General features: G+C 43.6%; 2 protein-coding genes across 5 annotated transcripts in view; both read left to right on the top strand.

Annotated features, from left to right (window-relative positions):
- Positions 1 to 994: 994 nt before the first annotated feature.
- On the top strand, positions 995 to 20,133 carry BCL7A (BAF chromatin remodeling complex subunit BCL7A). Of its 2 annotated transcripts, XM_042829149.1 has the most exons (7): positions 1,053 to 1,117; positions 5,190 to 5,298; positions 8,794 to 8,875; positions 11,796 to 11,892; positions 13,720 to 13,887; positions 15,406 to 15,527; positions 16,476 to 20,133. In XM_042829149.1, the coding sequence occupies exons 2-7, from the start codon at positions 5,264 to 5,266 to the stop codon at positions 16,545 to 16,547; spliced, it is 576 nt and encodes a 191-aa protein (XP_042685083.1). In that variant the 5' UTR covers positions 1,053 to 1,117; positions 5,190 to 5,263; the 3' UTR covers positions 16,548 to 20,133. The 2 variants fall into 2 exon arrangements, with proteins under 2 accessions (XP_042685082.1, XP_042685083.1); XM_042829148.1 differs by lacking the exon at positions 5,190 to 5,298 and having other exon boundaries at positions 995 to 1,117.
- A 2,152-nt stretch (positions 20,134 to 22,285) lies between these two features.
- LOC122165804 (MLX interacting protein) overlaps positions 22,286 to 23,419 on the top strand; it is a 45,086-nt gene continuing 43,952 nt past the window's right edge. For all 3 annotated transcript variants that reach the window (XR_006170600.1, XR_006170599.1, XM_042829141.1), the window contains exon 1: positions 22,286 to 22,656. Coding sequence is in view for 1 of the 3 variants with exons in the window: in XM_042829141.1 (XP_042685075.1) it covers positions 22,286 to 22,656 (371 nt within the window). In the remaining 2 variants the exon portion in view is untranslated. The remainder of the gene's footprint in view (positions 22,657 to 23,419) is intronic.

Genomic DNA, 23,419 nt, shown 5'->3' with positions numbered 1-23,419 from the left:
TCAATTTGAATAATAATGCGGGCCCTCCAGAAGCGTTCCTCTCAGTGGCAGTGTTTTTTAAACAGAGATCGCTGCTCGGCGCTCTGGAAGCGTCTGTGGTCGTGCAATTAGCACGGTGAGGTGTGCGCTGGTTTATGAGGAGGTCCAGCAGCACGGTGCTCGGTACCGGGGGTCTGAGATGCGCATCTGTGTCAGGAGGAGAGGTCGTGTGGGGGAGCAGCTGAAGGTCGTGGCTTTGCTCGGCATGGAGGGGGCCGAGGGGAGGCTGAGGGGAGGCTGCGTGGCGGCCTGTGGCTCCTCATAGAGGAGCAGAGCGGCAGGTGTACGGCTCCATCTGGGGACCGACGACCCAACCTGAGGTAACAGCGCGGGGAGGGCGGCTATAGGGAAAAGGTTCTGCACCAGAGGGCACATAGCGGGCTCCCCAGGGCGCGGCCCCAAAGCGCTGGAGATCGGGGACAGTTCGGACAACGCTCTGAGGCATAGGGGCTGACTTTGGGCTGTTCCTGTGTAGAGCCTGGGGCTGGACTCGATGATCTACAGAGTGCCTTTCAACTCGGGGTGTTCTACGGCTCTACGGCTGTATCGCTGCTCGCGTTCTCACAGAAACAGCCGGAATCACTTGAGGCAGCTGAGAAACCCGACAGCCACCGCGTGTCGCGGAGCCGCGAGCGTCCCATCCCGCGCAGATGTTTGGCTTCGCAGGAAACCCTTCGTCCTCCGCCAACAAAGCCGCCGTCCGCCGCCATCGGCGGATCTCCTCGCGGCGCCCCTCCCTCCTCGCGCGCGCGCGGGCTGCCGGCGGCGGAGCGGGCTGCGCGTGCGCAGCGTGCGGGCCCCGGCGGGCGGGCGGAGCCGAGCGGCGCCGAGCGGAGCCGAGCGGCGCCGAAGCGAGCCGAGCCGTGGGAGCATTGTGCGTGCGGGCAGGACGGAGGGACGGACGCCGCGAGCCGCGCCGAGCGCCGCATTCCCGCTGCTGAGGCCGCCGCCCTGCCCCTCCCCTCCCTCCCCGAAGCCCCAGCAGCATGTCGGGCCGGTCGGTGCGGGCCGAGACCCGGAGCCGGGCGAAGGATGATATCAAGCGGGTGATGGCGGCCATCGAGAAAGTGCGCAAATGGTGAGCGGGCCGCGCCGCGCCGGGACCCCGCGCCGCTCCCCCTTCCTCTCCCCAGCGCCCCGCGGGGGCCCGAGCCCGGCGGGCGGCCGCGGGGGGCGGGGAGCGGCGGCACCCAGAAGCCATTTCGCCGCTGCCCGTCACTCGGAGGCGGCGGCGGCGGCGGCGTGAGGCGGCTCCATTGTGCGGCCGACCCCCGGCCCGGAGCCCGCATCGCCCCGGAGCCCCTCGGCCGGGCTGTGCGCGGAGGGCTCCGTGCGGCACTGCTCCTCGGGAGCGTCCTTCTTCTCAAAGAGCGTTCCGAATCCGGCTGTGAAACTCCACCAGCCCGCTCTTAATTCCCACGTATCCCTTAACCCCGCAACTTTCCGAGCTGTGCGTTAAGCCAACAACTTCGCGAGGTTTGTGGAGCTTCGCGGGCGCCTCCCCGCGTAACGCCGTGCGGCCGCGACCCCGAGCGAAGCAGGAGAGGGAATACGTGCCGCCTGGTTTGTCCTGTTGTGTGTTTAAAGGCTGGAGCGGCACTTTCCTTAGGCCTGCATCGTGTTTGGGCATTTTCTCCTTTTGTCTTTTTTTTTTTTTTTTTTTTGCCTGCTTGTATCGTGGGAATCAGTACGAGGTGTTGGAACGATGTGCTCGCACTGTTGTTGCGGTGTTTCCAGGTGGGATAAGGAGCTGTGCCACCCTGGCCCTCTTTCTCCCACTGAGTTGGAGTCTTTGTGTCTTTTGTGTGGAGCTTTGAAAGCGTTTAAATGTTTGAAACCCATAGCGAGCCTTGTCTTTCTGTGACAAAATAAGGAGTGTTTCTGTTACCGTCACAGATGCCGCTTAGGTTTTGTTAAAAATAACAGAAATAGGCATGCTTGCTTTTTCTGGAGGCATGGATTTGTTGCTTCTTGAGCACAATTATGGGCCAGTTGGCCAGAGCTGCACAAAGGACAGAACGTGTGCCTGATAATGCCGGGCACGGGATGGGGATTTCAGAGAATCCACCCGTTGTGTATGGAGCCGAGCAGCCCGGCAGTGCAGTTCGTGTTCAGGAACTCTCTTCTGCTTGCTGCTGTTTTTAAGAGCTGTTTGTTTAATGACGGGTCAGCTTCAAAGGGTTGGAACCGCGTGCAGTGATGAGACGGTGCTTCTGATCACACAGCCACGTTGTTGGCTGTGTCGGACTGTACTATTTTGGATGTAGGTATTTCATTCATGAACGCAGCTTACCTCCTTTGAGTCCTGGTTTGTGGATGTTGGAGAGGGGCAGAAGCAGGAGTTGATCGTTCAAAAGATTTGTCTGGTTCTTTTTCCCTCGGTGAGGGCACTCTGCTGTCAAGTCAGTTGCTACGGCTTCACCTGTGAAACAAATCTTATGGCATTGATAGATTTTGTATGCTTTAACCCTCACCAGAACCACCTTGCTTTAAGCATGAGTGTCTAAGCTTTGGGATTGTCTGGGCTGTGTTGGGTGAAGAAGAATTGTCTTGGCCCACAAATAAAAAATGTGTATAAGTATATATGTATGTAAGTAACAAAACTTATTTTTATTAAAACTTTAAAGAGGGCAGCGAAACCATGAAACTAATAGATTGGACAAGTGTGCAGTTTCAAGGGTTACTGCACAGAATCATGCAACTATCAATCTATAAATCTATCTATCCATTTCTTCTCGTTATGGTTAGAAGTATTCATGTGGCTTTTTGTGTGTGCATCTCACAAGTATCTCCTTGAACCATTTTTCCTATTTTTTAAGGCAGTCATGGATTGATGGTGAATCTCATGATTCCCTCCTACCTGCAGTCAAGAACAGTGGGGAAATTAGCCAGTGTTCTGAGGTTTAAGAACACTTGTGTTTTGAGAAGACTTGTGCTGTGAAACTGAACTTTATGCACCAGGAATTCTTGCGTCTTGAGAGGAGCCACATAGGCAATTTCAAGTGTGCATTTTCATTTGCTTAATGGGAGTAATTTGTTGCCATCCACGGCTCTTCTGTGGAGATGCAGCCGCTGAAGATTAGAATACTTTGCATACAACAGAGTTTTCTGGGACACGAGCACTTGGAGTGCTGCATTTCTGAACCAAACAGGAGCAGAGTCAGGTTGTGCATACTGTGAATGTTGAATGGCTCCAGTGCGTGCTGCCCTGCTTTACTGATGTGGGAAGGCAGCCTTGCTTTGCAGTGCTGCTGTGTGCTCCTGTTGCCACATCTCCATATGGGCACGTGGGAAATTGCTTTCCATCAGGGCAGACTCCATTCCTTGGAAAACACATATTGTATTCTTAGACAGTGTGCCCTACATTGCTTGTCTTCACGTGTTTGTAGGGAGCCTGGTGCTTCTGGTGTACTGCAGCTTGGCTGAGAGTAGTAAACAGTGAAGTTGTTAGGATTTTATCTTGAGATTAATGCAGCCTTATCTCCTTTGTTTAAACCACTCCCGTGAATGAGCTTCTATTTTAGAAAACATCTAGCACGTGTCTTGCAGGATACATGGTTGTGTTGCATTTATGTGGCAGCAGCGTTAAATCTTCATAACCGAGAGTTTTGAACTTTCTTTTTAATCATACTTACTTTTCTTTCAGTCTAGCTGGAAGAAAAACTAAGAATAAATGTAGTGATGTGAGATGTAAAAGGTACAGGGTTATTTGTGTTTTAAAGGTTGATAGGTATGTGCAGATTCTAAATAGTTCTCAACAAGAGAGGGGCAAAAAGTACTGTGCCCTCAGCTAGCATAGGAAAGCAGTGGAAATGCTCTCACAGATGCTGGATTTATTAAATGAAATAAAGCACAGTTTTTTGCAGAAGGAAGTGTGATGTAGCAGGCAAGTACTGGAGTGCTGAACTTTGGGACAGATGCACAAACATTTCTGCCCCAATTTGGCTGCTGGGAATAGGGATCCTGGTTGAGAGAATGCAGCAGGATGAGGAAAACTCATTGTACTGACTTGTGATCGACTTGCAGGATCTTTGCATAAGTAATTTGGCCATTTTCTACCTCATTTATTGAAGCTTTACATCATGTCATAAAGAAGAGATGAGCTTGGACCACTGCTGGAAGTAATATCAGAATGTGCTATGCATCTGTTACAGAAAAGAACTGGTTGTAGGAGAGGCATGACTTTAGAACAAAGCACATTGTGTAAGAGATGCAGAGTAACCATAGGCCATGAGATGATGTGACTGGTAATGTAGGTTGGGATCTCTTGCTGTAGCTAGCTATAGTAGAACTTCTAGACAGTGTGGCTGTCCATTTGTTGTCTCCATTCAGGCTTGCTAAAATATTTTTACATGGTATGTAATGCTGTGCGAAGGAGCTTCTGCGGATTTTCCTGCCCTTGCTACCTTCTTAAAATAGATTTCACTTCAAAAACTCGTTAGGATACAGAACTTCTTAATATGATGTCTTTGGAGAGGGATGCTGCTGCCAGGTTGCCCTGTTGGCCAGGCTGTGGTGGCCCTGTGGCTGCCTGCAAAGGCTGCAGTTTGCCTGGTGGCAGCTGAAGTAAAAATACCCGGTGTGTGAGGGAACTGTTCTGAAGTACTCTAGCAGTCCAAACACAGTTACCATGGATGAATTACAATATGGATTTTCTGGCTCATGGTTATTTCTTTTTGAGCCAGAATATGTTCGCTGACTTCAGTGCAAGTTGGATGTATGTAAAAGGTAGAATTTTGTCATGTGTAAACTGTGTTTCTCATTACTGTAAGAGAGGCTGTGTGCTACAACGTGGAACTCAACAGAACTCCGTTAAAAACGTGCTGGCACGTATGAGTTGGAGGCTGCTGCTGCAGCATGCTTGGCTGAAGTTACAGAGCAGGGGCCCTTGACCATTCGTGTTTGACCATTACTGTTTGTCCACTCACGCTACTTTATACTTCATTGTATTTGCAGCATGGTCAAGAAACACCCTGTGTATTTGGTGCTACTTAGTTAGTCACTGGACAAACATCTGCATAGAAATAGGCGTGCTCTGAAAGCAAGCTTCCATTTCAAAAACATTTTATTTGTGCATCTGACAGCACTTTGTGTGTATAATAATGGCATTTTCTTTCCCATCCCCCTTTCTCCTTTGCTTGATCCCACAGGGAGGTCATAATTCTGTGATTTTCACCAAACTCTGTTGCAATGCAAGTGAGTGTGATGTGATAAATTCAGCATTATGACGTCACTTCATGATCATCAACAGAAGATGGGGTATGTGGGAGCAGATCCTTATGTAAATACAAAGCACTGTGACGAATGGTAGCCACGGTAAAAAGCCAAACAAGTGTGAAAGCCTTTTCTTGAATGATGATATATTGGCAGCAAAGGCTTTCTGTTTCTGTGCCATCAAATGTTTCTAGCACTTGTCGCTGCTGCAAAAGCTGCCTTGACACTTTATGTATGAGTGTAATATACACTGCCGTGTTTGCTCACCAGTTTATTACTTTTATACATGGCATTTATACTCAATTTTGGAGCTTTAGTGTTAATAAACAAAATATAAATACATTTAAGTGTCTTGGGCTATTTGAAATGGGAAAATGAGTATATAATTATATGACTTCCAGGATATTAAGATGCCTTGGGCATAACCACTAAAGAAGTGTTGATATTAATGCTTACCCTACGTATCCTTGGCTGTCCTTAAAGTGCTGTGCAGATATGATTCAGAATTTAAAAATGCTTTAACACGGTCGCAGATACACACATGGGTTTTGTTTCCATTGTGTAATCTAGTTTCTGCATTGACTGTAACCAAAATGTTTATGATACTTTTCAGTGTGGAAGATTACAGCAAGGGAAATTATAGTATGTATTTTAAGTTACACCATTTCCTTTGTTTTTGTGTTTGGGTCATTCGTGGGCAAACAGAAGTCTTGAAATCAGAAAAAAAATGTTTATATATATATATATATAGTGAAACTATGGAGTTTGTTAGTTGGATGTGGACAGGTGAAATTGAGAACTGCTGCACTTTTAGCCTGGTGAGCTGTCAGGCTGATGGTGAGCTTTCACCTTTTCCAGTCCACTGCTCAACGTGTGGATCAATGTCTGTAATGGAGTACAGTGCCATAGAAATTCTAACCCAGTGGTTGCCTACCAAAGGTGAAACAGCATCAGCAGGTGCAGATCTGGGCAGCATCTCAGGATAAATGGATTCAGCAGCAGATGGGTTTTGTGGGTGGGATGTGTTTCCCAACAGAAAGGGGACAGGAGCTCACAAATGCCACGATTCCACTCCAGCAACTGGTCTCTGAGAATAGTTACTGATCTGGGCAGCACTTAGCAAACTTCAGTTTTTGTAGGCAGTGCAAATAAATTGTCAGCTCTAAAGAAACAAAAAGCAGTGTCCGTGTTCAGCAGTGGTGACTTTACACAAAAGATAAAACATGAGGATTCAGAGTAGGACTGGCTTGGAGGGGGGTGATTTTTGTGTTGATTCTTAATGGAAATACTGTAAATGCTACAGATAATAACCTGAGCTTTGTGTTTGCCATACACGTCTTAAATTCTGGAGTTTGTGCTGTTGATCTTAAATGTCTGAAAATCATTACATTTCTTTGTTAACAGCCTTATGTTTGTGCTGCCATCTTTTTTCCTATTAATACTTTTCTGGTCTTAAACTGACAACACTGCAAATGCTTACAGTGTAAAAATATTTGAATAACAGCAGTTTGATGTCTGGTTTTCTTTGTAATCGTGTTTGCAGGATTGGGATGTTGGTGTACTTCCATCACAGAATATCCCTATTCCCATTGATGTCTGAATTACTATGTATTGAAATCAGAAAAAAAAATCCCTGTAGCTGAAGGTTATCAGTGGTATTTAGAAGCTCAGAAGAATTAAAATGTCAGGGCTAACTTAAATACTAGAAGGAAAAGTTACTAATATAGGTTTCCTCCTGTGTTCTACAGTCTGTCCAGTGAAGATGCTGTGTGAGGCTGCTTTGAGATGCTAACAGGTATCTTGAACTTTTGGTTTTCCAGTGCAGCATCTCTAAGTAATATTTTGCTATAGGAAAAGGCTGAAATCTTGGTTTAAAGAAAGAAAGATTTATTTACCTCTCCTACACCCAAACCAAAAGCCCAACTGGTTTTATTTCCATGACTTCAAAGGTTTTCCAAACTAGAAATGAGCTTAGTTTGACTTGTTTTCTTAAAAAATGTATACATCATGGTCATGTCTTCACAATTAAGTATGCTCTCATTACTGACATGCTCTCATCTCCACTCTCATTTTTATCACCCAAGCAGTAGAGCTCCAAATTAGTCTAACATTGTTTCTTGACATACTTCAGCCATCTAGTGTACATAAATGGATGTATCTAAACACACAGAGCAAAAGCTGCTCTAGGAAGAACCTTGGGAAAGAAGCAGATCTGAAATAGTTCTGCGCTTTAATTAAAATGTACTTGTGGACAGATCCAAAATGCTCAAATTGTCATTTATAGCTTCTCTTTTTTTAAACAGGGAAGTGTCTCCTCTAAAGGAGAAACAAACAGGGTTGGTTTTCATAGCTAAAACAAGTAGTAAGGAGGATGTTTGTGGCATTTGTACAATGTGGCTGCTTTAGATGCTGGAAGCCCTTTCTAAAAATGGAGATATCACATATGTATTTGAAGTCACATCCAGCTTCTCCCATCCTGCAAAGTACATTATTATTATTTTAATCTGTACATTCCAGAATTCCAAAACCAATTTAAATGTGTTTTTAAAAATGAAGTAACAAAAATGCTTGAGGTCTCATGCCAAATTAAATTCAAATGTTCCTGAATGTTTAAGGGAATTAGTCCTTGTTGGTAGCTTTAAACTGATCTGTTTGCAGAGCTCTGTTGCAAACCCAGGAACCAGCAGTGGTGATCTGTGACCTGAGAACTGATCACAGAGACGGGATGAAATTTCTCTGACGTTCTGAACCTTCCTTTAATGTTCTCATGCAAAGAGCTCGAGGAGTTCCTCCTGTAACTGAGTGCTCAGCATCCATTCCATCTCTGCACTCTGTGACCCCCAGTGCAGTGACACCCTCCGGTCACATTTCCTTTGCACTTTGTCAGTGTTATGACTTCATGGCTGGCTGGCAGGGGTCTGCAGGGTGCTGTAGGTTACGCGTTTCCCCCGATAGTGCTCTCAGCCTTCCCTATCCAAGCTAGCCAGGCTTTCCTGAGTCTGAATTCTGCATCACAGCACATAGCGGTACCAGTAGGGCTGTTGGTTCTAAGGCCAGGGCTTCAGAGTTATCTGATAGGAGTGTTGAGCAATTATTAAATTGCTAGAAGCAAATTTCTACGCAGAAAGAAACTTCAAATGATCAAAATGCATTTAGTTTTTTAATGCCATTAAGCAGCTTCGTGATAATCAACACATGCTGGTCTGTCTAAAACTGCTTCTGCTCTCTAGAAAATTCTAAGTGTTAAATCTGCATTTTCATTAGCTGCTCTTCTTAGTTGAATTGTTAGTGCTGATGTTATTACTGCTACTGCAGTTACTCACCAGTCAAGTAACAGCCCTCAGAAATGTGGAGGCTAGCAGTGCTCTGACAAATGTTTGAAATGCAGAGAACAATTTGCAAAATGCAGTTCTAAAGACGATGTAATAGAGATCATCCTACTTACTAGCCTACTTAAATCCTTGACAACTTACAATAGTAGATCGCTTCGTTTTGAATACGAATTTCAACTTTAACTTCTCCTGTATTGTAATTTTACAGGGAGAAGAAGTGGGTGACAGTTGGCGACACATCCCTACGGATTTACAAATGGGTGCCGGTCACAGAGCCCAAGGTGGATGATGTAAGTATCCTGCAGATGGCTGGCATTCTTCAAGGTGTAGAGACTCACATTCAGGGAAAGCTGAACAAAAGATGCTGTCTGTTCTTTGAGCTTCTAAGCTAAGTCTGGTGTGGGTCCCCGGAGCCTTTGGATGGAACGGCTCTAGAGACAAAGTTGATCGCTGCAAGAAGTGATATTGACTGTTCATTAGGTGGCAAGTCTTCGGAGTCAACTTGTATCAATTCTCAGATAACTGTTACACAGTTGTCTTGAAACTGATTTTGAAACATTCTTCAACATAATGATTGATGGGGGTGAGGATGGAAACAAGGTATCAGTGACGTTGTTCCTCTTTCTCCTTGATGCTCGAAGGGAAAGGAGGCACTTTGCAGTGTATTGTCTGTGCATTATTTGTGTTTTGCTAAAGAAGACAGGCGCAAAACACTGAAGTGAAAGTACGAAACCTCAGAGGAGCCGATATCTCTTGTATTGAGATAGCCAGCCCGAGCAGTACGGTCCATGGGCTTCTAATGTAACATCTGTTTCTGATAAATGTTTGGTGTGTGCATCGTGTTTATATTCTGGTGTGCACTGTTCATTTGCCATAATATAATGGCATAGAAATAACAAATGTAAAAGTCAAAGTTGATTATAATAATAAGTAAAAATTGTTTTTCAGTATCAGTTTTACTTGTAACTTATAATAGAGGTTCTGTTGTAGAGATAAAATTAAGCCATGGTTCCACAGTAAATTAAATGTGCAGCAGGATATATGTATATCCTATGAATGTATGGCTTTCAGATGAGGCAGTATTGCAGTTGTCTCAAAATTGACTCAAAGACCAAATTCAAGACCTGTGGTCGATTGATGTTGTTTTACTTGAGGTTATTTCTTCTGGTGCCTTTGGTTGTACCACAGGCTTACATGACAGTCAGAGTTGTGGTAAGCCTTCTGTCATCTTTCAGAGCTTGAGCAGCATCTCTGTAAAATAACCATTTTTGAATTGGGAAGCTTTTCTGATTTCTTTACAGATATTTGTTCTATCTTTCTAGTTATTGAATGTTTGGTCTTGATTTTATTATTATGTTCCAGTGTGGGACAGGAAGCTGTGTGCAGGGAGAGAAGTTACTTAGGCTCGTGGCTTGTGAAAATGATGGGTACTATGAAAGCTTGAAATAGAATTTCTGTTGAGTTTGTGGATGAGTTTTCAAAGTGACTGGAACCTAAAGTCAGAATTAGCTCATATGTGGTGTCTATATGCAGAGTTTAATTGATGTTTTTTTGAGCTATAATCTTCACCCCCCCTGCCATTCACATGTTCCAAAGTCACTTTGTTATTTCTTTGAACTGGAATTAAGCTCTGTCCTTCAACTAGTTTTTGAAGGCTGTTGTGGAACCTCATTGTTTTGATGGTTGAACTTTTTTAAATGAAAAACAACCCCTCAAACCCACCTTTCAGCTGAAATTGCTCAGTAATTTCTCAGTACCTCTCTTGTGCCAGATGTGTTCTCTTACTTTCAGAAAAGCTGAGAGATCTTCCCCTCTGAACTTCCGTTTTGCAAAGATAAAGAAGTCTGTGTGGTTTCACCTCTATTTTATGTATTAGAGAATAGAATCTGGATCCTTTCATTTGCTCTCTCTGAAGTAATAAAGCAATTAAGAAAGCCTGATAGTCTATGTGACGTGAAGGGAAAAATCTTTCCAGATCTCACTTGCCGAAAATCTTCTTCGGTCTTAGACTGTTTGATTTTATTTCCTTCCCTTGTTGGAGAACGTTGTCTTAACCAAATGCATGGGTTGGTGAGCGGCCTTCCTAGAGTTGGGCTTTTAATTGTCTTCTCAGCAGGCGTGCAGAGTCCTCCAAAAGCAGTGCAGCTGGCTCTTTCTCCTGTGAGACTGATTACGTCACCTCTTAATTGAAAATGCTGCATCCCTTAGCAGACGCGGATTTCCCACGTGATGGATGCCAATGTCTCTTCCTTTGTTTTACTGCTTGCAGTCCATACTGCTGTTTGGTCACGAGCCTGTTGTGACCTATTGTCCACGTAGGACTATATTGTGTATGTCTCTATTTTAGGCTAGTCTGATTTCTCTTAATCCATTGTTGAATTTTAATGAAGAAACAGCATTAGATATAGAGAAGGAGGAGGTTTCTGCAGCACAGGTTGTTGAGAAAGGTAAAAAGCCTTCTCTTCAGTGTCAAAATCCTGAATCTGTTATCATTCCTGTTATGAACACACTCCTGTTGTCTGGGTGTGTTCTGAAGCTTCCTAATCTAAAGGGGGGCATGCACTGAGTTTGGTAGCAGTATGCTGATATGTGTAACCCAGAAAGTAAGCAGAGTTAAGCAGTCAGAAATCGGGTAGCTCGTGAATCTTCAGCCCTGCCCCCATCAATGTTCCTCGTTTTTCCCCGTGTGGCAGAGATTCTTTTGACCTCGCTTTTACAGTTGGTTACAAAGTTACCTGCCGGCATCTCCCTAGTTCTTACCATAGGTTTTGGCAAGCTGTTGAATCATTGTGCCTCTGATTCTCAGCTGACAGGAGGAGGGGTGGTATTGAGAACTGTTGTACTTTTTTTTCCTATTTTTACAAAAATAGTGCTGTTTGAAGACAAAAAAAATGATTAAGTGCTAACTGCTGCTAGAATGTCTGGGTAAAAACCTGTGTGCCCTGGTGTTTTGTGTCATAAAGTGCACAATTAAAAAGACAGCCCTGCCATTACCAGGACCGATTCATTATTGATATCATCAGCACTTATCTCCTTCGTTTGTTTCTCCCTTGAAGTTAGGTGCTCACAGAAGTAATGAGTGGAAAGGGCTTCGTATTTAAACTTTTTTGAACTTTGCTTGTTGTCATTATTCTGTTCTTGTGGTGGGTTTTGTTTTTGTTTTCTTTATAGTGACCGTGTCATTTGTTAGTGGTACCTTTTGTTTTTCAGAAAAATAAGAATAAGAAGAAAGGCAAAGATGAAAAATGTGGCTCCGAGGTGACAACTCCAGAGAACAGCTCCTCTCCAGGGATGATGGACATGCATGGTGAGTGGGAGAAGGTCAGCACAAATTACCCTATTACACTGCTGGGGAAGTGTAAGCTAACTGTGTCGAATCCTCCGTTGCTCAGTTTGAATCAAAGTGAGAGTGGCGTCAGATACTTGCTCTTTACCTTGGATTTCTGTTCTGTGGATGTCCCAACAGTTGTTTAAATGCCTTTTTTTGGGTCTCTGTACGTGGAGGGAATATGTTAGTGGAGCTATATGTGAAAAAAAAACTGTCAATATCTGCTATCCAAATGTTACGCTCCTACTTACGCTGAGTAAGTAACTGTCAAGCTTGCTGCTTGCGGAACTGGAAGACCCCCAAAGCCTTGGTGGCACCTACTATTGTTTGTATAGGTTCTGTAGTTATTTAAGGGAAGAAGAGAGTCAGAGCAGAATTCAGTGAGAGTCATGAGAGCAAGCTGTGGTTCTCCTGCATCTTCTTTCTGCCTTGACTTGGTGAAATGAACTGGCTAAGAAAATGTTTTTTGCTTCCCAGTCAGACAGTTTAAAAACAAAAACAGAAAAACCCTGCAACTTGTTGACTGTTAGTATGACGTTTATGACAAAGGAACATGCACAGCTCTATTTTAATTTTTTACTTTCTAGGTGTTTGGATAGCAATTATGGTTGAGAATGCAGCACTGTTTGAGCTGATAAGAGAGGATCGTGTTTTGGCGGGGTGTAATTTTTTCACTTCAGCTTTATTTGCATTTTTATTGCTACTTGATTCGTTTTTGCAGTGTTTGCAGTGAGTATGGTCTTGTGATTAAAGGACTGAGTGTGTTATTCACAGACTGGATTAATTTTTCATCCATGTTGCAAACTTCCAATTTAATAATTTAATATTCTTAAGCCTTTTACCCCCGTCGATGAATTGAATATAAAACAAGTATTATGTCATTTTTAATTGTGTTTTTAACCCATATTGTACAATTTTGCTGTAAGCTTAATCTTATCTTCAAGCTGTTCTGACAAGAGATGGTCCAGCACTGGCTATGTGTTTCTGAAGTCCTTTAGATGTAGCGATTGTACAGATGCAGAGGGAGATGGATCACCTAACATGCTAATAACTTAATTAATGTTTTGCTGGGTTACTTCTCTTCAGGGATCAGGGTTTCAGTCTCAGTTCCCCCAGTTGGACTGGTTTAAAGATTACGGTAAGATTCACTGCTATCCATAAAGTATTAGCTGAGATATTTAAACCGCTGCCATTGGTTTTACAAAAGGAGGGCACAAGCAGCACAATTCCTGATCTGTGTTGCAGAAAGTTTTTATCATCGAGCTTCTCGAGTCTAGAGAGTATTCTGAGAAATTATTTCTAAGATGCTGTTGCTTTTAGGACTGGCTGTTACATTGTGCTTTGGTAGCACTGTGAGCTTTTTGACCTTGGGACACCCTTCTGAAACCAGCTGCTCATCAGAGCATTGTAGTGATGCAAAGGAAATTTTTAGCATGAATATTTAATTGGCCCTTTGTTAGCTGATCTATAAAATGAGGTGGCTCCAGTCAGCCTGTTTTATTCATATTACAAAGTTATGGGTTTTTTAAAAGAGATTGAAGTAAATGTTCTCTGTTTTATTGTATTTATTTACAGCATTTAGAAAACTCATGTAATTACAGCATGTGCTGCAAGAGCAGAAGTTGTGGTACGGAGTAAGCCTGGTGTTAGTGTAAACGCTGCTGTGCTTGGTCTCCAACAAGCTAGGCTATATCCTGCATTATCAGGATATTACAGGAAAAACATTTAAAAGAGGCAATTATGTTGTGCTTTTTATTCAGATCTTGTCAAGTTGGACTTTCTTGTTTAAATCTCTTTTGTTAACAGATGACAATAGCAACCAGAGTTCAATAGCTGATGCTTCTCCAATAAAACAAGAAAACAGTAGCAATTCAAGTCCAGCACCAGAACAGAATTTGGCGACACAAGCAGATGGCACTGAAGTAAAGTCTGATGAAACTCAGTCAGAAGCAAAGGAGCAACCTGGTTCAGAAGGTAAGCTGAAAGAGCACCCTTAAAGCCAGCAAACACTGTTACCCTTTAGTGTGGTATCCTTTGCTTGTCCATTCTAAGGACTGAGTTATAAGAGCTTGAAATAAATGGTTCTGAATTCTCAGCATCTAAATAAAAATGAACCACGAACTCTTGCTTACCAGTCATCCTTCCACTCAACAGGAAGGGCCAGATTGACACTCAAGTCCTTTTTAGAGAGGAAACAAACAAAAGAGTTTGTTGTCATAATCTCAGTCTTGAAAGAAGAACTAATTTGAAATAATGTTTAAAAAGTGACTGTTACCATTTAATCACTCAAACCTTAGAGTTACTGTTGTACTCTTACTCTTTTGTAAGAGATGTTCATTACCTAGTGTGAAAGTAAAATGGAGGTGAGATACTTTAAATTGTATTGAATTTTTAATTGTGCAAGCTAAAATTGTTTTGCATTTTTTCTTAACATTGCTAGTTATTCAAAAGTTACTTCTGAATTCTGTCCTATTTTCTAAAAGCTGCAGTTGTACAGATGAAAACTGCGTGTGGATTAAGAGATTGTTGTGAACCTCACTCTTTAAATGGCGTTTGGGTAATTGAAACATGTTCTGTATTTATGATCTGTGGAAGATAAGTGTCTTTATCCCCATTGTAAGAGATAAAATATGTCCTTAACACCGTTCTAATTATTTGGTTGCAGAATTCTTCCCATAGCAAAGCAATTAAATTATGCCTTCCTGATGAAGTCCTTAGCTCGGTAGATCCACAACCCAATTTAAATATAGAGCTTTTATCTGGGTAATACTGCAGTGATTACGTTGAAGTTGCCATTGTTAATGGGGATTAAATTACGACAACTCAATCATCACCAAACAGGAATAAAACAGAATGCTTCCAAGAGCATCTCAACGAGAATGTTTGTGATAGAGTGAAATGCAAAGATTTACTCCTAGGCCTGATACTGTCTGAACTCGTTTGTGTGAAGATGCTATGTAGCATGCGTGCTCACCCGACTAAATTTGGATTCAAAGAAAATCATACCAAGTTCTCTCAAGTTCTCTGGATTTGTTCCTGAGTGCTTTACTGTAAAACAGTAAAAAAAAGGGAAAAGCAATGATAAAAAACCACCCATTGCTAGTGTTGCTACACAGTTAGGGATCCACTAACGATCACAACTGAGCCTTTTTCTGTAGCTGCCTCTTACTTCTGGTTCAAAGTCATTTTCCTTGCATTCATTCAGCCCTTTGCAAAGTTTGTGTTGGAACTTGTTCGCTGATAGCACTGAGTTAGTTCTGTGTTACGGGTGTGTGAGAGTTTAGCTCCCTCTAGGGACTGAGTCCGGCAATCGTATGCTGCCGGTAGCATGAAGGCAAAGGCCTTGTAAAGTGGCAGTAGTGGTTGGTTTTGATTGTGGAGTTTGAAATTAATTCATTATCTTTGTGTTGTTATATATGTTATCGTTAATGGGAGTGGAATTTTTATTTCCTGATGAATGCTTTTGTTGATAATAATTTCTTGAAATTTCAGATACCTCTGATGAACAGAATTCACAGTCTTCAATGGAAAATTCCATGAATAGTTCAGAGAAAGCAGAAATTCAGTCCTCTGGAGAGAACGATATACTTACAGAGGCATCAAAAAACTCTCAGGTAACCTTAAGCACAAAAGCCCAATTACTTAGGATTTGAAAAAAGAACATTTTTACCAAAAAGCAAATGAAAGGAGGCCAGTTGTATATTTAGGCTCATTTCCTAATGCAGTGGCAATAAAGCAGCCATGGAGTATTAGACGTATGTATACTTGGTGGTGTGGTTAATTTGCTTGCCTTCTTGCATTTCAGATAATTTGGTGAGCAGTACTACAACTGGTCTGGTTTACTTTTCATATTCCAGTACCAGGCTGTGTTAGTTGTGTAGGGAAATACTAAAAATTAGCCTTAACAAATGGTCTGGGCCTAACCAACTGTCAAGACCCCTTTGAGGACAATTTAGATGTAAAATGCTTTCTATCAAAGAAAACTCATACAGCAGCTAGGAAAGTGAATTTTTCTTAGATTCTGTTGACATGGTGTTCTCATGTTGACTTGCCTAGAATACTGAAAAAAATCCAGATGGATGGAAGAAGGAAATTACTGTAATTGTTCTGTTCACGCTAGGAGCCTCAGTCAGGGCACTGTGGCCTCCTTAGTCTTTCCAAATGTTTCATGTTCTGTCCTGTAGAGGTTGCTTTGGCTATAGCAGGAGCAAATTCATGTGCACGTGGAGTTATGCTCAGGTGTGGAGTTGAGGGAAGTCTGGGTATAACCATGCATCAAGGCTGTTGCCTGGAACAATCCCTAGGGCATCTAGCCTGGAACTAGAAATTAGTCCTTTTGAATAGAGAATACAAATGTGGTGAAGAAGCTGAAGGAAGATGTAAGTAGGGGAAGTGATTTTTGGAAGCAAATTGACTTGGTCACATCATTCTCTTATCCAAGGATGCTTTGTGTTTCACGAGTGACACGCCAGGAGATTTCTTGCTTCTTGTTTGATGTTTATGGCACGTGAAATTCAATGCAATGATAACATGATTGTTTTTCTTTCCCCCCTGCCATTAAGGACTCTGAAGGAGTGCCACCTTCTAAAAAGATGAAAGTAGAGGCTTCCCAACAAAACGTTGAAGAGATTTAGACTATAGATTTTTTTCTGGTCAGTTTTTATGTAAGGTACATCAGTGGGCTTAATTCTAGAACAACCTTACTTAAGCATCTTCTCTTGGATGAGGACAGAACTCCTAACTTTTCAAGTTACCAAGCAAAAATCCAAGAAAGCCTAACAAAGGTTTAACTTCTCAGACACTGAAAACTTTTTCCTGTGAAACAAACATTGAGAACTTTTAAGTTACTGTCTCTGAAATGGTTGGAGTAAACAACTCAGGAGGGGTCTACGCACTGTTTCTAAAGTCAAAATTACGATTATGTTGCTGCTGTATTTTTTTTTTTTTTCATTTCTCTATTTAACATTGTAAGATATTTAAGGATGGTACAGGTCAGGTATTAGCTTTCATGTGAAGTTCATTGTTCTGGCGCGATGTCTGCTTTTGTTTTGTGCCTTGTGTTCTGAAAACAGTGCTAACTTTTGACTTTTAAAAGTTGTTTTGCAACTGTCTCCTTTGCAAAGTGACCTATGTTTGTATAATACCATGTAGAAAGGCTTTTTGGTTTTTTTTGCTTTTTTTTTTTTTTTTTTTGGAGGGGGGTTGTTTTGTTTTGTTTTTAATTTTTAAATCCCTGGTGCTTAAATTTTAACAGATACCAATCAGGAAGCCATTTTCACTCTTGGAGTCCAAGGAGAGAAAAGAGCTTGATATGTTATTTTAGCAGCTATAGTGGAGATCATTTATTGAATGCATGGCATTCGCAACTGTAAATTTGGTCTTCTAAATACTTAACTTCATCAGAAGTTAACATGATCTGTTTACCATTTATAGTCCAGATCTGAATATATAGTGTAACACAACAGTTAAAATACTTAGGTATTAGGTCCAGATCTCTGTACTGGGTACAACTTGCTTTACAGAAGAGTTCCACTATGTATATAAATAGGATCAAAAGGATCGATGCACAATGAATTTATTTTCAATTGGACTTTTTTGATATGAGATTTTCACTGAACTGGATTTCATTGTACTGTTTCTGTATAAGATGTTTACTTCTGTGTTCCAGGTTAATACTGTATTTGGGATTTTTTTTTCCTTTCAGCAAGTCTTGTAAATAAGCCTTGTTGTTTGTCGTCTCTGCATCACTGACAGAAACGTTGCTTCCTATACAATTATGTCAAAGTGTGCTTATGCTGACCTTAATTGAAAAGCACTAAGCATGTGCAACTCCCTTCAAAGCAGTGGCGTTTAGAAGTGCAGAACCATCTGCGAAGGTCTCATCTTTGGGGCCTGATCTTCCAGGGTGAGTGCCCAGCTAGAACTGCTCGGTGTCGGTGGGAACCACTTCTCACTTAGCTCTCCTCACGCACACAGGTGCATGTGCACACACGTGTATTGCTGGGTCAGGCCCTTAGTCTGTCTTCACTTTGTATGTGAGAGGTGGAGCTTGGAATTTAAACTATGATCTCACAGCTATGAAAATGGTTGCGTATAGTTTGTAAGCAAAGAACTGTAAATACTTTTTTAAAGGAAAACAAAAATAAATCGCTTCCAGTGGATACATTTTCATAATTAGCTCTTCATCAGGCTTATTTATTTCTGAATTCTCCAATAGTGAAAATGGCTTGCACTTAGACTACTGGATTGCGTCTGCAATTACCACTTTATTATGAAAAATAATGGGAAACTGGGGGGAGGGAGGGCAGCTGGGGAGCCAGGACTGGCGTTCCATAGGATGTTTGTAGGATTCAATTCCAAACAACATATGACACTCAATTTCACAACTTTTCCTTTGTGTTGGAATAAACTTTTTGGATTTTAACTGAATAAAATTTGATTGCAAAACCATTTGTGAAAGAAGTGTGCTCCCTAAGAAGTTCTTGGGATTTCTGGTCTGATCACGAAGTCCATTGACGTTCTGAAAATAAGGAAATGAGGAGCCAAAAATTATGTTTGCACAACTTTATGCAATGAAATGGTAGAATTCTCTCTTGAATTGTGTGTATGCCTCAACTGTGGATAACTGGTCAATGATGATTGATTTGTATGTATATTACATTCAGATTTGTGATATTTTGTGAGAAGTTCTATTGATATATGAAATGGTCAAATTTAGAAAGATTCAAACTTTAAAATATTTTTGCTTTACTGGTTTTTTTTAATTTTTAATGCTAAAGCAAAACAAATCCGATGCCACCTTTGATAAGCAGTCATTTTTACTAATCCCTATCTCCAGGTGCATCACAGCAAGTTTTTAATTCTAATTTTGTAGAAGTTTCCAAGGGAATAAATAGATTTTTCGTTTAGAAACTAATTCCTGTACTTTAGGAAGAAATAAAATATATAAATAGCACTAAAAATACCTCAAATTTTTCATTAAATAGAAGCATTTATTGGCATTATTGACATCAATAGGTTTAATTATAAGCTTCCTTTTCTCTCCTGTGGCTTCTGCTCAGAACTGTTCATTGTTCTGTGGCTTACAAGACAAGGCATCATGATTATATTCTTAGAGCCTTTATTTCTAAAATAGTAATGTTTCATTTACAGCTTATATGGGATACACTCAGAACTTTTATTTTTAACCAGAGATTCTAGTGACAACAGACAGCTGAACAAGCAGATAGATTTGGGTTCCTTAGATCAGTTATTGTCATTCTCTAAGAGAAGAGACTTTGGCATTACCTGGTATGAAGAAATCCAAAATAGTGTATAAGACTGTTATTAGTCTTAGTGAAGTGCCTGATAACATTTATGGGCCAACAGATGTGATTAAACACATTTTAATGCCAGAAAGTACAGATGGGACCAAACCAGAACATCAAATTCAAACCAGCCTGAGGTTTGAAACCAGATCTAAATCCAGTTGGTTTTGTTGGTTGTTTTTTTTTGTTTGTTTGTTTGTTTGTTTTTTGGCTTGGACCTATCTCTACCAGAAACTTGTTTTCTCTGTAAAAGGTTTTATTGAAAGCATTGAGACGTGGAGCAAAAGGAGAGATGTAATTTTCTTCAAGATAACTGAAAGTTCTCATACAGCTAACGTTTTAGAAATAGTGCAAATTTCAAGAAGTGCTTCCTTGCTACAGTGCTGAATGTTGGAGCTTCAGTTACAAAACATAAAAAGAAAAAAAAAATAATAATAAAAAAAAGAAACTAGGAGCAAGCAAGTAAATTAGCTGAGTTTGTGGAACATGTGGGAAGGCCTTCCAAATAAGTGATTTACTCAGCCAAACATTTTATAGCAGAACTATTCCTTGGAATTTTTATGCTTGGGAAAGTAGTTGTTAAACATTCCAAAAAAAAGAAAAAAAAAAAGTGCTGGCACTTACAAAACAACAAAAAAAAATTGACAAGGCAGTATAAAATAAGGTTTTGGGTGGCTATCTTCATACATAAACATTGTCATGTTTTGGAATGTTCTTTATATCTAAGGGCCTGTTAGAAGGTGTAAAGAATTTTGTTTTCTTCAATACCTAATCGTTTTCCATCTTATGATTTGTGTGTGTGTGTGTGTTGTACAGCAGTATAATTTTTCACTTATTTATTCCATCGGTAGTTATGGTTTGTACAATGTACAATGGTTTCATTTCAAAAATAAAATAAAAATCACAACACGAATGCTTTGTGACTAATTTTTATTGAGGAGTTTAATCTCGGCTTGTTTTTTAAATTAAAAATAAATTCCTGTTTTTGCAGTCTTTTGAAATACGCATTCTATGGTGTTGTCTTATTTGCTAGTGTGTAAAACGATTCATTTGGTTTGACCAAAGGTTGCCCCGGTGTGTTAGCAGGACACTGACTGGGTGTGGATAATGTAACAGCAACAAATGGATATGGGCAATGAAGTTACGGCAGCCTGCAGAAAAACTTGGTAATGTAAGGTTTAAGATGCCTGCTGTTGGCTTAGTACTCAGCTAACGTCTTGTGGAAGCTTAAATTGGAGCAGAGGGCACAGTGTGAAAACACGCTTCAGTTGGAAAGCATGCTAGAGTCTGATGCTGGCAAGGATAAAAATTCCTGGGAGTTCTGAAAGGATTCTTTACATTCAGGGTGGATGGGAAGTGTCCTGCTTATTCTCAGCATTCTATGTACTGTGTCCCAAAGTAGCCTGCAGCTGCCCAGACAGCTGGTGGGGGGGAAAGAGGGGGGGGGTGATCTGCTGTTCCTGGCTGGTCCGTTTTGGTGCCTCCCTTGCATTTACTGGGTGTTTGTGGGATCCTTTCATTGAATCACTTCAATCTTGTGTGAAAAACAACTACTTAATTGTAGTGTTGCTTTTTTTTTTTTTCTTTCCATTTTTTTTGCAGTGGGGCATTAAAACAGCAAAGAAAAAGAGTGAGGATTGCAGCCTCACTCAAGACAGGTCTCAGGAGTGAAAATCTCTCAACAGATAAGGCTTGTGCTGGTAAAGGGGTGAGCAACAGCACAGCCTGAAAAGTAGGCAAGAGCTGCAGGTTGGCTGTGGTTTGCCTAAAGCAGGATGGGCAGCAGCAGAGCGGGAGCAGTGACTGGGCTCCCAATCCTGCAGCCACCCCATGGTCTTGGGGCTGTAAGTCTCCCTGGTCTCTCCCTCATCAAAATGGGAAGGCTTATCTCCCAGGCTGTGACATTTAGGAAGATAATCTCTTACCACTGAGAGCTGTGGTTTGTATGCTGCAGGTGTATTTTTAAGCATCACGAATGTGTCTCTGCTCAGTGTGTATTATAACTCAACTATAAGCAAATGTCTCTACTCCTGTGCTGAAAGCCTGCTTTTTTTGGAAGAAATATCAGCAGAAGATGGTGGCCTTCGTCATTTTGCCTTGCACCACAGATTGCTTAAAAAAAAACAGTCAGAAAAGACATTGTTGAGGGACACTGCTGGGCCCGTGGTGTTCCCTGTGCCTCCTGGAGTTCCCCACTGTGGAGGAGAGGAGAGACAGCAGCCTTGGGCCTGGAGGTGCCCTGAGTGCTCATCTTAATGAAGTAAAGCAGAATGTCCATCTCCAGAGCTACGTTATGATTGCAGCCTTTTCTTAAGAACTGCCGTATGTGATGCAACAGAGAGCTGAACATCAGTCTTGATTTTAAAGACTTCTTATGGCTGGAGCCCTCCCATGGCAATGATGCCTTCGTCTTCCTTTGTTTTGGGGAACTGTTGGACTTAGCTGAGCTTAGGGCTGCTATTCTGAGGAAGAATATTAGCAAAGACCTGCATGTAGTTCCTGGTTCTGGTCAGCACGACTGCAGCCTTGCAGCCAGAGGTGGTTCTGCGCCGCTGCTCAAGGCCTCCCCACGTGCTACCTCGTGACCTCGTCATGTACCTTGGAAGCACCACACTGGGAATTAAACTGGGGGCAGAGCAGCAGTGTGGCACCAGGGATGCGGTGTCCTCGCCTTCCTTGGCCACGATATTTTGTGCCTGTGGAGGTGCAAGGGGAAAGGACAGAGCAGCTGTGGATGTGTGGGAGGACGCGAGGTGGCCCTGCCCTCACGTTGTGAACGGCAGCAGGGCTGCGCTCTGGGGCGGCGGAAAGACCTCCTGAGGGAACCTCCGATCGGGGGCGCTTGGCGGGAAGCGCCCCGCAGCTGCGGGACGGCGCTGTCGGGCGCGGCCGCTGAGTGCCTTGGCGCTGAGGCGGGAACGAGGAGAGGCGGGCCGCGAGGGCGGGACTGCGGCTCCGGCTCCGGCTCCTGCCGGCGGGGCGGGGCGGTGAGGGCCGGTCCGGGGCGGAGCGGGGCGGTGGCGGCGCAGAGCGGGCCGGGGGCTGGCGGCGGCAGCAGCGGGGCCATGGCCGCCGACGTGTTCATGCGGCCGGCGCAGCTCCTGGGTGCTGCGGGGCCGCTGTCCCCTCGCACGGAGCCCGATGAGGACTCGTCGGACACCGACGACGGCGGCGCTTCGCCGGGAGGGGGGCGGCGGTGCGGGCCGCGGCGTGGGCAGCCGCCGGGCCCCCAGATCATCCACTCGGGCCACTTCATGGTGTCGTCGCCTCACAGCGAGCACCCTCCCAAGAAGGGCTACGACTTCGACACGGTCAACGAGCAGACCTGCCAGACCTACCAGTTCGGGGCGGCCCGAGGGGGCGGCGGCGCCGGGGGGCGACTGAGCATCGACGCGTCTCTCACGAAGCTCTTCGAGTGCATGTCCCTGGCCTACAGGTACCGGGCGCCGGGGCTCGTGAGTCAGCGGCGCAGGGAAAGCCCCGAGGGAGCGGGGAGGGGCGCGGGGCCCGAGGGCGCGGGGCCGGGGCAGCGCCGGGGGCGGGCGGGGCCGAGCGGGGCTGCGTGACCCCCTGTGGGAGCCGCTTCTGTCGCACGGCGAGCTGGGGCTCCTCGCGGGCCGTGCGCTGAGCTTAGGCCACGGCGCTGAGGGGAAGCTGCGCCCCAGCCCGCGCCCGCTGCGCTTCGTGGCGTGCTGGGAACCGGGGACGCCGGGGAGCTCGGCGCGCGGATCCCGTCCCGCCGTGGGAGCGCGGCCGTGGGCGCAACGCACGGCGTCGCCGCCGGCTTTGGTGTGAGCGGCCGCCTTCAGCGCCCGGAGCCCGAGGCAGAGCCTCGCAGGGAGCGCGTGTGACGCGGGGACTGCTCTCGGAGCTTTCTGCCCGGCTTTCTTTCTGTAACTGCCTCAAGAAAGTAGAGTCTGTCATTGTTTCCTTTGTTCCGCTGGCTGCAGCTGAGCGCTGCACTTCCTGGGTTGATCGGCGCCTCGCGCTCTGACTTCGGTTTTGCTTTCCATCAATTTATTCAGATGTTACATTCACATTTAGGCCCTTTGTCTGTCTTCCAAAATGGAGGCAGAGCGATGGATCAGAAGTGTTGGGAAGGATGTGTGTCTGCCCGAACCTTTTGTTCCACGCGATAGAACAGAACGCGATCCTGTCTGATGTTCTCTATTAAACGTATTCTGGAAGTTGATTAGAAG

This window comes from Centrocercus urophasianus, unplaced genomic scaffold (assembly GCF_019232065.1).
Source record: "Centrocercus urophasianus isolate 14NV4802_14NV808 unplaced genomic scaffold, USGS_Curo_1.0 seq_30, whole genome shotgun sequence".
Taxonomy (NCBI): Eukaryota; Metazoa; Chordata; class Aves; order Galliformes; family Phasianidae; genus Centrocercus; species Centrocercus urophasianus.
This window is presented reverse-complemented; position numbering and strand designations above follow the sequence as displayed.

What these genes read in the sequence shown, in the direction of transcription:
- BCL7A (XM_042829148.1), top strand. Translation starts at nt 1,026, where the DNA reads ATGTCGGGCCGGTCGGTGCGGGCCGAGACCCGGAGCCGGGCGAAGGAT. An exon ending in ATCGAGAAAGTGCGCAAATG is followed by an intron (nt 1,118 to 8,793) that starts GTGAGCGGGCCG and finishes GTAATTTTACAG; the next exon opens with GGAGAAGAAGTGGGTGACAG. An exon ending in CAGAGCCCAAGGTGGATGAT is followed by an intron (nt 8,876 to 11,795) that starts GTAAGTATCCTG and finishes TTTGTTTTTCAG; the next exon opens with AAAAATAAGAATAAGAAGAA.